The sequence below is a fragment of the Oryza glaberrima genome, chromosome 3 (assembly GCF_000147395.1).
Source record: "Oryza glaberrima chromosome 3, OglaRS2, whole genome shotgun sequence".
Taxonomy (NCBI): Eukaryota; Viridiplantae; Streptophyta; class Magnoliopsida; order Poales; family Poaceae; genus Oryza; species Oryza glaberrima.
Window position 1 is genome coordinate 30,020,894 of NC_068328.1, and position 15,847 is coordinate 30,036,740.

The following is a 15,847-nucleotide window of genomic DNA, read 5'->3' on the forward strand; positions in this document are numbered from 1 at the left end:
CTATCTCTCTCATCCAATTCCTGCGTTTTTTTCTACGGTTCAATTAAACTGTCATTCCTGTGTTTTTTCTGCGTTTTGTAATCCTCCGTTTTGCACTTACATTCCTATCAAAAATCCTACGTTTTTTCTATTCATATCAATCCTACGATTTAAAAGGACCCTAAGTATATCATTGGCTTCACACTCCAGGCTGAGAATGCAATTCAGCATAAATCAGTTCATGCGTAAAGCATGGTCAATCAGCATGCGTCCAAATATAAGATCACCACTTTATTACACTGGAGTACAGTTCACGCACAACGAATATTATTAACTGATGCAGGGAAACTGTTTTAATGAGAATAGTACATTGTTCCTCTGGAGGGAGGGATACACTCATACACAGTGCATGCTATGTGATACTAACACAAATGATAAACTGCCATGAGTACTATTGTTGAAACTTTAAATGGAAAAACAATCCCTCATGATAAATAACCTCAAAACAGTATCTGTTATTGTTACATGACTCAACAGTAGAGGGTTACATGGATCACGGATGGACCGACACTTGTACATACAGATACAGATACAAATACAGAATGGGTCATGTGCAGCAGACAGACGCCTTGGGGTTGTGAATGGCCTAAATCAATAAATTAACGCAATAATGAAAAACAAAAACAAATGACACGACAAGCAACACATGGTCAGGCCAACACCGCAGCAACACAAGAGGCGGGAAACGGGGCTGGCTGCTACAAAACTGACACAGGATGAACTCCAGAGAACTCAGAACAATGCTGCCACCGGCTTTGGTTTTGGTTCGATTTCTCGTGTTCCGCATCGCCAGCACTCAAAGAATAAGCGGCATGCTGGTCAGAAGTTCAAACCAAGCGAGGCCAGATCTGTTGACCTGCTAAAACCACCCAGCATAACTTGCCATCCTGGCGCAGGCCGATCTGGCTGGCTGTCTCATCAACAGGTTCCTGATTCAAGATCCACATTTTCACCTTATGTCATACTGATTTAAGATCCACACTTTCACCTCATGTCATAGCATGTGGGTAGAGAGCACAGTAAATTGTAAACCGCCTCAGCTTTTGGGCGCTCAGATGCAATTCCTTTAGTGCACTGGTAGAAGAGATCTATCAACAGTCTTAGTTTTTCTGCATGAGCATCAGATGTGATACCCAACTCCAGCCTCGTAATTGGCTTGTCTAACGTCCAGAACGCTTCTAGTTCTTGAGTTAGTCTTGGTCTTTGCTTCTTCCTCTGATTATAGAAAATTCAGATCATTGTTAATCCTGATGTACACAGAGACAGGTAATTGATTGTGATGTAATGGACCTACCATTATGAGATCATATATTTCTGAATCAGGTAGGCCCTGGTAGGGTATCCGAAGTGTAAGCATCTCCAATAAAAAACAGCCAAATGACCAGATATCAACTTCCTGCAATATATATATATATATATATATATATATATATATATATATATATATATATATATATATATATATATATATATATATATAAACATCAAGCAATTATATGGAGTGTTGATTTGACTACATGCTAGAAGGTACCTAGGAGCATATTGTTGATATTCACATAATAATTTAAAGAAGTGGATGTACACTGGATATCAACATAAGTGATACTACATCCATTTCACTTTACTTGTCATCTAGCATTCAATTTGTTTATCAAAGTGTCATTCTCACATTCCAAAACATTTTTAGAGGTTACTTCCTACCCTTCATCAATACTAGTACTCCACACAAGGACTTTTAATGCTTGCTTTTGGGAAAATTGATTGGGATGTACTTATTGAGGGTAACCATGTAATTTGCCACACCTCCTTGTTTGGTGTGAGATTTGCTAGAATGACAAGTAAACTGAAATGTAGGGAGTAACTCTAATGGCCTAGTACAAAAGAAAAAGGAAGAGTTTTCACCAAAAAAAAAGTGATGCTTTAAGAAAAATGAAAATAACTAAACTGGTTCAAATTTGGATAGCACATGCTAATAAAAAATCATTCGCTCAGATGTCAAAATATTATGATAACCGCCTCAACTACAAAAACATAATAATAACAATGGTGCAGCATTTGGTTTCCTCAGCCAGAATGCAGAACAATTAAACTAGCATTGATATCAACAAGACAGAACTGTGGAATAAAAGCATACCAGTCCATATTGGTTTTTGTCTCGCATGGCACGAAGAACCTCTGGAGCCATCCAGCATGGTGTACCAACACAAACATTGGGTGGATATGTCCCAAGGTGAGCTATACAGCATGTGTGGGAGAGAGAATGCAAAGGAATTGCGTTGTCGAAATCAGAGAGTTTGACTACTGGTGTGCCATCACTTCTCTCTAAATCCAGATCAACCAAAACATTCTCACTTTTTATGTCCCGATGAATAACTAGCTTTTTGTGCAGCTCCAACAATGCACAAGCAACTTCTCGTACAATGTAGAATGCCAGGTCAATAGGTGCATGCTTCTTGCCCTCTTTCAGCAATTTTGTCAAATAACCCTAACAAGAGAAAACAAAGGCCTTAAGTTAACGAAAAGAACACTGAAGGTGATTACATAAGGAGTCATATGCATACCTTCAGAGACCCTCCTTTCACATACTCCATCATAATTGTGGACTGTAATATCTTGTATTCCTTATCATCATCAGCTTGAACCCATTTAGAATAAAGCTGATGACCATATATTTCCACTATGGATTGGTGCTTCCTTAGGGCACCCAGCATTCTTACTTCCGCGAGAAGCTTGTATTCAAAATTTTTAACTTCATCACTAGAAGCACATCGAGTGTCTAGATATCTTACCTGCATTTAATAGCAACATCAACTAACTCCAAACAAAAAGACAAAGGCGTGACAAATAAATAAAAAAATAACAAACCTTTGCTGCCGCATCAACAGCACCAATTTTGCAGTAGTAGACTGAACTAGAAGCTGTAGTTTCTATTTCTTTGCACAGTGAGACAGAAGGAAAGGGAGACCGTGGAGTATAACCCTGATCATCAAGTATGATCTGAAGCCGACTGAGTGGAACATACCTAAAACAATATGCAACAAAGGGTAAATTCTCAGAACAGGTTCAAGTCAAATAGCAATTACTGGAAACACTTCCTTTTCCATTACATTATTTTCGAAACCTAGGGACTCAGTAAGTTAGAATGTTGGATTCAAAAGAATATATATGTAAAATGTATACTTGTTTCCAATAACTAACTGAAATAAGATGGGTAAGATGCATGCAACTAGATCAGCGGATGAGATTACTTACCATCAAGTGAACAAAATAACAGTAGATCAAATGGATATCTATCTATTAGAAACACAAAAAAAAAGGATGATTGATGAATAGGTTATCTTTGTTAAGAGTGAATATAGCTTCTGAACTTCAGAACTAACTAAAAAATGATGATAGTATGGCAGATGGACAGGAGTTCTTATGTTTTCTAACTTCAATCGTATATAGATTACTTATGATATAAATAAGGACCAAAAAATGATGTTAGCTATTGGCAACATTAGGAAAATGTCATGTTGTCATCTCTTTTTGCTAACATGACAATACCACACATTGGAACAGTTCAAATAGTGAAAATATTATAAAAACATCTTCGGTCTAAAAATTATTACAAAAACATCATAGTAGGTTAAAACAACATAAATTACACACAAAGCAAAAACATGTAGCACAGACAGATTTTAGGATCACAGTGTGTTTACCTGCAAAAGTACTCTGGATCTGTCTCTTCCTTTATATTGGTTGGGTAGCATGCATCCACTATCATCCTTACCCATGTATTCCCTTTTCTAACAGGAACAACATTCCAAGCATGAGGTGTGTAGTCAAGATGCCCCCGCACAAGCTCACAAGGAATTGGAGGGTCTGCTCGATCGCACAAGTACTGCAGTGGATATGGTTGCAATGTTAAAGAGCAAATATAGAATGAGCTCAGGCCAAAGAAACGAGGAGTTACCTTCATTAGGACAGCTCGGTGCCTACAAACACCAAATTGCAGTGCTCCTATCGGTACAATTCCTGAATTTCTCCTTTCTTTGATGATATGTATTGATTTATCGCACAGGCGAGTAAAATCAAAGTGGCCGTAAAGATTATTGATCCGCTTAGATGCTTCAGTGCTGTCACATATGCTCCCAGCAGAACAAGTGCAAACAAAAGGTTGCTCCTTTCTCAAGCTAACAATAGCTCTCCGTGTTCTACTGAGAGAAGCACTTCTATCACAACCTCCAAAGCAGTCAGAAACAAACAAAGCAAGCACAGATGCCCTTAGTAAGTCCTGGCCTGCATCTTCATCAGCTACAAAACAGCTTGGCATTTTCAAATTAGACAGCAATATTTGTGCTGAAGACGCGATTGCATCCAACTCTTCATCTTGTTCTCTGAACGAAAAAAAAGGAAGTCAAAACATGCACACTATGCAAAATAGAGAGAGCCTAAGTATAGATAGGAGTGTGCACTAACCGGTCCAAGAGAATAACTTCACGTGCATATAGTCCAATACTCCGCTCATACTCCTCTAATGGCATGAAAGGCATATCTCGTCCTGCATCATAGAAGCCATCTGGTAGATGATCATCAATGCTGCAGAACGATTGCACACTGTACTTATAGGATAACTTTGAGCATTCATCAAATGGTCTAGGGCATTTGCTAGGTTTAGGATTGCAGTCCATATCAGGGTGCCTTTTAGATTTCCATGAATGCTTAGATGTTTCTGAAGGATTCTCTTCAACAACCACAGCAGCATCATGGACTGATGATGCAGAATCCTCTAGTTCGTTTTCAACACTGCGGATCCTTCTCCTGCTCAAAATATCAGTGTTACCGCTGATACAAGAACAGTTGCCATGGCTTTTCATACTTAATCCAGGCTTTTCTTCTTCATTATGGTCCTGTAACATCATGCCACTATCTTTAATATGCCCATAGGAGTTATCATCAACTATACATGACAAGTCCTCAGATATAGAACTTGTTTCTTTTGGCAAATCCTGTAATGAAGCTTCTTCATCAATGCCTTTCATCTCTGACTTGTTTTCCATATCATGCAACGGGCTCTCATCTTCTGTCATATTCACAGCCATTTCATCAACATAATCATCATTGAGCTTGCTCCTGCTTGATTCCAAACGCTCTTGACGAGCTTGTTGTTGCAGGCAATCCCGCCGCTTCCAACCTTTCTTTGTTTTCTGTGTGGGATGAACTTTTAAATTTGCGGAAGCTTCTGGATGTGAACATAAACGTGAAGCACTGCAAGTACGATTCATACTTCTAGATTCTGCTGAAGTGTTGCTCACAACAGCTATAGATTTTAGTTTGCCAGGCTTCATATTGTTTTCACCATTTCCTCTCATGTCACAACATACCCATGCAGGAATAACACAAGAATTGGAGATCCTATTAAACTTGAGACAGAGAAAAAAAAAAGTCAGTCTGGTATATAAATCCTAAATACCATAACACAATGCAAAAGTTCCACAGTACAATCACTGCAAGCATTAAAAGAAAAGATCAAAACTCTTGTCAAAAAAAAGAGAGAGAACCACAGTGCCACATTATTTATCTTATAAATCCACTCCACTAGCTGCGAGATATTTCTTTTTGGCTAGACATTTCTATAGATGTTTTTCTAGTTCCAGATAAACTCTTGTACTTGCACTTTCATTGAATTTCAATGGCAACAGAAAAAATTGGACAAAGATCATTAACCCATTGATAGTTCCTTTACTCAAAAGTGACAAACATCTCTCTTCAAATACAACAGTTAATAATGTTCTTAAAAATGTTGAGGTTTTGATCCACAAAGTGAACCAATCCATAGAATCAGAAAAGGCTACAGAAACTAGATAATTGAGATCTAAAAAATCAGAAATTACTGGACAAGACCAGGAAGGATATCAAATAAATTGAGACAGTATCATGTTTAACCATGACAGCTCAATTCACAGCAAAAAAAGATGCCATTTATACAAAATAAACAGGTAGGAAAAAATAAATTATGTTAATAAATAATAAGATATACCTGAAGATTTAAATACTGTAGTGTAAGCATAGAAATGAGTTTAACTGATCCAAGGGAAGTCAATCTGTTGTTTGATAAATCAAGGCTTTCAAGACATCTCAAAGAAGAGATTCCTGATGGTAGATCCACCAACTTATTATTAGTCACTTTGAGGAACTTTAGGGCACCCAACTCAGTTATACAGTTAGGCAAGTTCTTCAACTTGTTGAACGAAAGATCAAGTTCTTGCAGCTTCCTTAGGGAGCCAATTTCAGGAGGGAGGTACCTATAGAATGTAAAAAAAGGGGTTGAGAAATCATCATTTCTTCTATTTGAAGGAGTGAGAGAAAATGATTAACTTAATATAGCCTAAAATAGAAACATTATCAGAAATATTGTATAATTTCCAATAGTTGGTCTAACTACCACTCTGGGTAACCAGATGCTGTACAGCACGCACTCTCTCCATCCACTTATGTAGGGTGCCTTTTGATTTGAGCTCTTGACCAGGAATGAAGGGTGCACACTACACCTGAAGAATCTCTTCTTGGTTTTTGGTCTCATGTACCCTTCACTACTCCACACACTGTCCTGAATGTGCATGCAGGCATTGAGCATTCAACTAGTGCAAGTGTGAATGGATGAAGGAATATGGCATCAAGCAGCCATGCCAACCCATCATACCCGCAAAGGGGGGCCCAGCTAGTGCATGTAAAGAACTGTTTGGTCATTTTAGGTGAACTCTTGGCCTTTGAGCAGCAAAGGAATATTCCCTAGATATGTGGAGGGAGGGAGTATACTACAAAATGTGTATTTACCAGTAGAGGAATTAATAGATTTTGTAACAGCCTAACAAAGCTAATGTTCCTCCTCTAATTCTGATTTAAATTTGGCAAAGGCAATCATAACCATCAGAGATAGTCAGCATGGAAAATCCACACCAAATAAAAAGGTCATGGCCAGTTAGAGGCTAGTTCATATCTATGTTATTCCTATCCATTTAATCTGTTGTTACGCGTTACTGACAAAAAAAATGGCATGTAAATACAGAAGAAAGGAACCACATTTACATTGCATAGCGTTGCTCAATTACATAGAAGACACCGTTATGAACAAATTGAAGAACTTTGCTGAAAAGAACACTGCCCGGACCAATTAGGCCACTGGCCTGAACATACCTAATGGAGAAATGGCAGATTGTTAGCTTGGTGAGGCACTTGAGCGCGGCGACCTCGACCAGTATGGAGCACGCGGACGGCCTGGGCGGGACAATGGAGAGCTCGAGCTCCTTGAGCGCCCGCATCCGGCGGAGCGGCGCCCCGGAGACCCTGGGCGCGGACACCTTCACCTGCAGGCTCTCGAGCTGGTCCAGCTCGCCAGCCTCCGGCGGGAGCACCTCCACGTCGTTGCCGAAGAACTTGAGCGACCTGACGCTCCCGCGACACCCGCCGATGGAGCGGGGGACGAGGTTGTACGTGTTGCGGTAGATGTAGACCTCGCCGCCGCCGCCCCTCGCCGCGGGCGGCGGGGGCGGCAGCGCGGCGAGGTCCCAGGTGTTGCCGGCGACGTCGGTGGCGTCGGATCTGCGCGCGGGGGGGTCGTCGGCGTCGGGGTCCGCCGCGGCGGGGGCCATCCGGGGGCCGACGCGGCGGGGTTTTGGGCGGCCGCGTCGCCACCTAGGGTTTCGTACACGGGAGGAAGGGGATGGAAGGAGAAGGGGGAGGGGGGGAATAATAAAGTTAATGTGAAAAAACTTCAATTTTTTAGGCTTGTTTTGGTTGTGAATAGAAATGGGGGAATAAGTTCATTTGAGGTCCCTTAACTTGTCAACGAATCTGATTTTCGTCCCTCAACTAGAAAACCAGACACAAAGGGTCCCTCAACTATCAAAACCGGTATAAATTAGGTCCCCCGGTGGTTTTGAGGGCGGTTTTGGCTGATGTGGCGCCTATGTGGCTAATTTGACTCGGTCTTCATCTGACGTGGTATTGACGTGGCGCTTACGTGGCAATTAGATCCGGAAAAATAATAAAATCCATGGGACCCACATGTCAGTCTCACGCACAAATTAATTAAAAAATGGTGGGGCCCACGTGGGCCCCACATGTCATCCTCACCCCTCCTCTTCTTCCTCCTCTCTCCCCATCTCCCTCTCTTCATCTCTCTCTTGCGCTGGATGCCGTCGTCCTGGATGCCGTCGGCGAGCACCTGGAGCCCATACAAGTCGGCAGCGCTGGAGGATGCGATGGCAGCGGCGGCCGGCGGCGGGAGCGTTGGGCAAGCAGATAAATGGGGCGGCGGCTGTTAACAACCAAATTTGGTAATATCGGCATTGGGAAAGAAGATTAAATTGAAGCGAAGTCGGAGGTAGAGATCGAGTTCGGAAACAAAGCAGGGATCGGCTGGAGTCCAGATTGGCTACGATAAGATCGGCTGAGTCTGAGTCGGACTAGGTAAGCCGATGTAGCCGATCCTAGCAATACAACTTGATGTGTGATGTCGGGTTGGATTGAGGTGCTTCAAGGTGATTGCCGCACATGGATAGAGTCCTGAGGAGGCAATTATATCTATTAATTAGGATGTTTTATGTTTTATCCTTAGAGATATGATTGGGCAAAAGTCTGCCGCAAAGACATATAGTATCTTAGAGTTTATTAGAGATAGTAGTCGTGTCCGTTATGGACATATCTTGTAATTCTCGGGTATAAATAGACCTGAGCCCTATGTAACTTTTAACACACGTTCAATACAATTTCGGCGCATCGCCACCCTTTTACTTTAGTTTTGTTTCGACGAGTTCTTGCTTTTGGGTTGAGCTGCATCGGTTTTGATCTTCAACGAGAGGTAAAACTTGTTATGACGACTTGTGTTTTCGGGATTAGTGCTTCCATCTTTATGATACTCTGATCTCGTTTATATAATTCGCCGAGCTATCATATATCTTACATAATCTCCGGCAATACCGCTATCTAATCTACAATCGGCTAACATCGGTCGGTAGAAGGCAGCCGACTAGGTTAAATAGCGAAGTTGACCTAAATTATATAAGATATTTACCACTTTATGAAACTTCCAGTGGTTTGATTGTCTAGATATTGTTCTTCTTTTCATACTTAATGCTGCATCAGTTAAGTTTGATCTATTAAGTCGTGCTTAGAATATCAACCTCTAGCCTGCCTTCTGGTTGCCGATTAGGGTAGCATCAGAGTTTCAGCCGATCTTATCTGATTTAACTATATTTGCTCTATATGCTTTATTGACATGTTAAATCTGCTCTTTATGCCAAGATATTGCTGTTTTAATATCCTGATATAAAGTAGTATCGGAGTATTAGCCAATACATGCTAGATCTATCTGATCGGCTATGTTGTAAACATATATAGTCCTGTTATTAATATATATTTCGGTCTAAGTGATTTATACTGTCTCGGCATGGCGACCGATCTATCCCAATCACTTGATTTAAGTATATATCAATATAAGGAGTATATATCGTTAACATCTACAGTCGATCAAGTAGATTTAGTTCTTTCTTACTTATTCAAGATTGTCGATCGATACACATATGACATCGGCTCAAAGATAAATGATATGTCATCGGCACTTAGCCGATCGGCTATCATTTATAGATTTAACCGCGATTTCTTTGCTTCTACTTCTTGTTGGTTACAGGATCAAATCAACTGGCACGCTAGCACACCCGAAGGCGAGCTTTGGACCTGCACTGGAGTTAAGCAGATCTCCCAGGCTTCGTTTTTTCTGTCAACAGCGGCGCACAGAGCGGAGCGGCGGCGTGGGCAGCACACGATGCCAGGGAACTCTGTGTCCATGGCGACGAAGGGGAACTCGTCGACGACGTCGCGGATCAACGCGAGCTCCACCTCAAGGTTGTCCGTCCACACCTCACGGATCTCCACCGACTCCTCGCCTCCGCTGCCGATGCCCCACTCCACACGCTCAAGGCCAACGTCGATATGCTCCACCTCATCTAGCTCGGCCTCACCTTCTCTGGCCCTCACGACGAGCTCCCGGCCCTCGGTCCTAGCCGCCGACGATCCCTCTCCCTTATCCCTCATCTTCCTCATCCTCGGCTTCCTCCCCCCTCGCGCACCCACGGCAGGCGAAGCGAGTGCGCGATAGCACAAGGCTGTGGCCGTATTCGGGTGCTTCTCCTCGCGCCGTGGCGCCACCTCACGGCTACCGCCGCCGCCATTGTCGTCGTTCCCCCAGTCACCACCACCGCCGACGACAAGGCGTTGCTTTATATAGCCGACGCGCGTCTCCCTCTCCCTCGTCTTCCTCCAGCCACGCCATTCTCGCCTCCTCTTCACTGCCGATTCCTGGGATGGTGAAGGTGGTTGCACCAGTGAGCCGGTTGGTGGAGTCGACAATGACGTCGACAAGTGGGCGGTCGATGGTGTCGGCTGCGGCGGTGGGGGATGCGCTGGTGTCGGAGCTGTGCATGTAGAGCGCGAAGATCGACGCTGTTGTGCGGATGGAGTGCGAGCGGATGTGCGTCGGGCTCGAGCAGTGTCAAGCGATGGTTCGCTCGGTGTCGCCGTGTCGGTCGCCGCGGCATGGCAGCTGCGGGAGAAGGAGGTCGAGCTCGACGCCACCCGACGCCACGCCGTCGAGCTGGATGAGTGGCTCTGTTAGGCCGCCGCCGAGAGCCAGGCGTGGTGCGGCCTCGCCCGCAGAACGAGGTCATCGCGGCGGGCCTCCGAGCCACCCTCGACCACCTCCTCCTCTGCGCCGTTGCCCCCGCCCAACCCACGACTCCCGGCGATGCTGATGTATCACCCGTCGTAGGCCGCCGTGAGCCAGTGCAGCATGAGCACAGCGAGGAGGCCGGACAGCGAGCGGGGAAGGTGGCCGAAGGAGGAAGAGGCAGAGGAGGAGGTCGCCGACGAGCTCGGCCTCCCTCCTCGCCCGGCCGCCACGCGTCGCCTCCATTGCCCGGCCGCCGTGCGTCGCCTCTCCTCGCGCGGCTACAGCGAGCTGCCCCTCCTCGCCCGGCCGCCTCCCTCCTCCCCCGGCACTGTGCGCCGCCTCTGGGATGGGAGAGGGGAGAGAGGAAGAAGAAGAGGGGGAGAGAGTTGAAGAGAGGGAGACACTAAGAATGACACGTGGGCCCCATCATTTTTTAATTAATTTATGTGTGAGACTGACATGTGGGTCCCATGAAGTTTATTATTTTTCTGGATCTAATTGCCATGTATATGCCACGTCAGATGAAGACCGAGTCAAATTAGACATGTAGGCGCCACGTCAGCCAAAACCACGCTCGAAACCGCCGAGGGACCTAATCTGTACCGGTTTTGATAGTTGAGGGACCCTTTGTGTCTGGTTTTCGGATTGAGGGACAAAAATCGGATTCGTTGACAAGTTAAGGGACCTCAGATGAACTTATTCCAAATGGGGGAGAAGAAGTGAAGAAGAGAAGAGCGCATTGTTGGTGGGGACGTGGAGTCCGAGAAGACGAGGTTGGTGGGCCGGTATGGGCCAACCAAGTTTAGGCCCATCTCGTACTTTAGCTCTCTCTTATATGGGCCGGAATTTAGGCCCATTTAAACATGTCTTATGTCTGCATATGTGGCCCATTTAGGCCCGACTATGCTAAAAATCTGTCAATAAATTTGTCGAATTTTCAGCTGTTAATCTAACCTTGAGATCCGTGCCCTTATTGTGTCAGCGCTCCCACGAAACACTTAACTCGGGAGTGCTTGACTACCTGGTACAGTACATCCATTCATATGGTTGATTATTTTGTCACTCACTAATTAAATAGTTTAAGTTGTTGTTAATTGTGTAGTGCATTGTTTCCTGTCAACTTCACCTCGCCCAAAAGTGTATAGGGGATAAAGAGAGGAGATAGGTTGAGGAAAAAAAATTACAGTGTAAATATAGTACTTTTAGAGTGTAATTTGTAGTAGTTACATTGGGAGTCAGAGTAAATTACAAATGCAATTTCTATTAGATTTGTATGATTTATTTTTTTTCTATTTTTCACCGCTTGTAAGTTACACTTTACTTTTAACAATAAGCTTATCTTTAATAGTGAATTCTGTGTTATGATACGTGTAAGTTATACATGCTATTTTCATGTGTATTATGTAAGTATTAAAAATCTGAGTGTTTTTCGTTTAAAATCGGTCCGGTGATCTATAGATACTCCCTCTAGTGTGATCTGCTGTACGGTGAAGTTGAATTCTTGAAAATCAACAAAAACCGTGTGCTTTCTTTACAAACTTCAGGTAGAGTGCTGCATAAAATTCTTGGAGGCTATCATCAATCATCAGAATACGCCACGTAGAATGCCAACAGTACCACATATCTGAAGCTTTCATTGAGCTTTATTTATCAGAACACGAGAGATAGACCTCAACCACAACGTGGTATCATCAGATTACATAAGTATCAGTATTCAGTACTATGACGTAGAAAGATAGCAATGCTCTGAATGTTTGCAGAAGAGTTTTACGGACGCCTGAAAGTAAAACCTAGCGCGTCGTCTCAGGAGTGGTTCTTGAGTACTTCAGCATCAGACATACAGGGCAGAGTTCACAACTGGAAATGCCGAAATGGTAAAATGGAAGCCATCTCAATGGTATCTTTGCCTCAGAAATGGTTGGACCAGTCTGCGGCGCTGCCGACCCGAGGGATCCCGGAGTCCTTCTTGGCCTCGCTGTCGACCTTGTAGTTGGAGCCGCACATCTGGCCCTGGCTGTCGACCCGCGGCACGGGCTTCAGCTCGTTCAGCGGGTGCTCGAAGCTCTGCAGCCCTCCAGAGGTGGTGTAGAAGCAGCCTGACGAACAATCGCAAATGACGGTGTGAGAGAGTGGAGCACTTCAGCTGAATTCTGGTGAAACAATGAGAAGAAAGGCCCGATACCGATATCGGTCATCGCAGTTTACCTTTGGGGAATGGCGCGAACGAGTTCCCGCAGGATGCCTTGAGAAGGTCAACATTGTCAGAGAACACAAGGTGGTTCTCGGAGTCAACGCCCCAGAAGAAAGGAATGCTACCATCAGCATCCTGAGCAGAGAAATGGGATCAGAACCACAGCCTTCAGAGCAGAAGTATGTGCCTCAGGAAAGAGAGATGATGTACTTACTGCAGCAACGAAGGTGGATTTTGACAGAGTGTCATACAGGATGAACGCGAACTTCCCGCTGAGATCTCTCACGACCTGACTAGCTGGGAGAGGGCCCCTGTCCCTGAGGGTCCTGTAGGCCTCAATCAGGATGGTAACCTCAGTTGCTGTCTTGCTCAGACCATAGTGTTGCTTCAGACTGGCAATGTTCTCAATGTGTCCTTGGAACAGGCAGAATATGTCATTCACAGCACCAAACAACCTGGGTAGGAGCACAAATCCAGAGTTACTAAACATAATTCAGGAAATTGTAGAGTTGCGGAAAACAGAAGAGTTGCCAGTAACAATAATTACGAATTGCGATGCACCATTCTCATGGTGAAAAGGAAGTCCATGTTACTGCTATTTATTAGAATGACCACATGCCAAACAAATGCACACTGTCATCTGAAATATTTCCTCTAACACAATGTTTTTATTTCACAACAGCAACAGAGAAATGCTTCAAGGTTCGAACACCACAAAACCATGATGCTGGAATCTTACAAATTTGCAACAGAGAAGTCTAATAGGTTACCCAAGTGCAACCGGCCAAATGTTATTTTAAGTTAAAATCGCTATCTATATAAAGACAATTTGCCATGCACTTTGGGTTATTTTAGGGGGGCTCAAAACTCAACTGCAGACTACTCCACAAACGTCCACGTTTGCTCTTTGCTGTAAATGACGTGTTACTACCCAATAAAAAACATAACTGATCACCATCATCCCTGTTGGATGACAAGGAACAATTGTTTAACAAGTACCAAATTGACATGTAATACAAACATGTCAACAATGGACAATGGACATGTGGTACCACACATTCTGGATTGTTTCTTTTTCTTCTGTTGAATATCTAAGCTATAGCGACATGTATAAAAATGTTGAAACATCCGATGCTACACAAAGAATTGGGTGGATAGGAATGGACATATCTGTCTATGAAAAGGTTCAGCCAAGGCTCCCATATCATGGTAGTTTCAAATTAGCATGAACAAGCTTGATCTTACTAAATTTTCATCAAGTTTTATGCGGAATTCACTAAATTGTTTGATCGGCTAATATGCCATTGATTCACAACGTACTCGGTACTCAACTGATCAAATAAAATTACAGTATAGCCATGAACAAAATGCATCCACATGAAGAAACGAACTCGACTAAAAAAATAAAAATATTGTCTAAATCTTGCAGGATGGAATGGTACGAAAGAATGGTTGACCATATACCCGTTCCGCTCATCATAATGGTCCTATCCCCTAACTTTTCGTGCAGATCTAAGCAACTATTAGATCGACGAGCCTCACCTAACTTTAAGGTGCAGAAATCTCCCAACTTTATCCAAGAAAGACTCGAGATCACACCACATGCGGACATGCCGATCGACCACGCGGCCGACACCAAAAAGAACATCAAATCAAACTCAATTCATTTTGATCCTTACAAAGAGCCCCTAAATTTTCGCAAAACTCAAGGTCGAACTAAAATAGCATGATTTTTTTCCCATAAGATAAAATCCCCATAGGAAACCCCAAGAAAAAAAAAATCCATGGCTACTGCCTACACTGGCTTAGCCCCAAGAAACCAAAAGAAATGGAGATCTCCCAAAATTTCATCGTTCCAACCTCAGACGAAACAGCCGCATCACCAAATCTCGGGCTTAAGTGCCGAACAGCCAAAAAAGAGCACGCATTTTTTTTTTTTGCATCCCAAGAACGCGCTACAAAGCATCGGCTTACCCCAGCTAATCAGCGAGAGGAGCCAAGAACAGAGCAAACACCTGGGGACGAGGGGGCTCTGGTTGGCCGCCGAGTAGGCGAGGGCGCCGGCGGGGCCCAGGCTGACGGTGACCGCGTCGGCGTGCGCTCCGGCGAAGCCCTTCATCAGCGCGCCCGCGCCGCCGGCCGCCACGGCGCCGCTGGCCACCGGCGGGCTCCGGAGGCCCTCCGGGCACTTGGCCACCGTCGGATCGAACACCGCCAACATCCTCGCCGCCGCCGCCGCGATGTGACCTCTCCTCTCTTTCCGTGTGCGTGGGGCGCTTTGCTTCGCCGATGTCTGTGTGCTGTGACGCGGCCACGCTGATTGCCTGGAGTCAACATTTATAGAGAGTTTTTTTGGGTTCCCATTTTGCCCTTTGGTCGGTTTGGTCAGATTTTTTTTGGAAGCTTTTTTATTTTTCCGGTCAGATAAATTGGGTTGATTTTTGTTGTGCCGCCGATGGTTTTTGTCATGCTTTCTAGATGCAAATGCAAGTGGGAGTTCACTTTTATATGTACTAAAAATATTATTTATGAAAAAACATGTGCACATCATGATTTTTGAGGAAGAAATACAGAGTGAAATATATTCAGAAATAAGAAGTGAAAAAACTGTGATTTGTTCAAAAATTAGATATATGGGCGCTTATACGGCACTAGGGTGTTTATCAAATTGCGTTAAAAAGGACAGTTTGGTAATTTCGGTGAACAAACAAATTATCAGTTATGCTTATCCAATTTTAATACATCCCGTGCGTAGAATACTCCATCATGCACTGACGTGGAAAGCGTAAATGGCTGCGAATATCCTGCAGATTGGCCTAGATTAAGCTTTGCCAGCTAAGTAAGCTAGCAAAGGAAATCAAAGAAAGCCATCATTTCAAAGCTTAATGGTCAAAGTCTACGTCTCA

The 15,847-nt window shown here is 43.9% G+C and overlaps 2 protein-coding genes across 4 annotated transcripts; both read right to left on the reverse strand.

The window, feature by feature from the left end:
- Nucleotides 1-449: 449 nt before the first annotated feature.
- On the reverse strand, nucleotides 450-7,753 carry LOC127766670 (uncharacterized). Of its 3 annotated transcripts, none has more exons than XM_052291785.1 (10): nucleotides 7,219-7,753; nucleotides 6,062-6,326; nucleotides 4,501-5,444; nucleotides 3,995-4,418; nucleotides 3,741-3,922; nucleotides 2,905-3,061; nucleotides 2,601-2,828; nucleotides 2,174-2,524; nucleotides 1,334-1,369; nucleotides 450-1,254 (listed from the first exon to the last, which is right to left on the reverse strand). In XM_052291785.1, the coding sequence occupies exons 1-10, from the start codon at nucleotides 7,671-7,673 to the stop codon at nucleotides 1,024-1,026; spliced, it is 3,273 nt and encodes a 1,090-aa protein (XP_052147745.1). In that variant the 5' UTR covers nucleotides 7,674-7,753; the 3' UTR covers nucleotides 450-1,023. The 3 variants fall into 3 exon arrangements, with proteins under 3 accessions (XP_052147745.1, XP_052147744.1, XP_052147743.1); XM_052291784.1 differs by having other exon boundaries at nucleotides 1,334-1,396; XM_052291783.1 differs by having other exon boundaries at nucleotides 1,334-1,435.
- Nucleotides 7,754-12,371: 4,618 nt separating this feature from the next.
- On the reverse strand, nucleotides 12,372-15,243 carry LOC127768285 (stem-specific protein TSJT1-like). The gene is made up of 4 exons (XM_052293835.1): nucleotides 14,957-15,243; nucleotides 13,156-13,396; nucleotides 12,956-13,076; nucleotides 12,372-12,846 (listed from the first exon to the last, which is right to left on the reverse strand). Exons 1-4 carry the CDS (start codon nucleotides 15,160-15,162, stop codon nucleotides 12,659-12,661), a joined length of 756 nt encoding a protein of 251 aa, XP_052149795.1. The 5' UTR covers nucleotides 15,163-15,243; the 3' UTR covers nucleotides 12,372-12,658.
- Nucleotides 15,244-15,847: the final 604 nt, after the last annotated feature.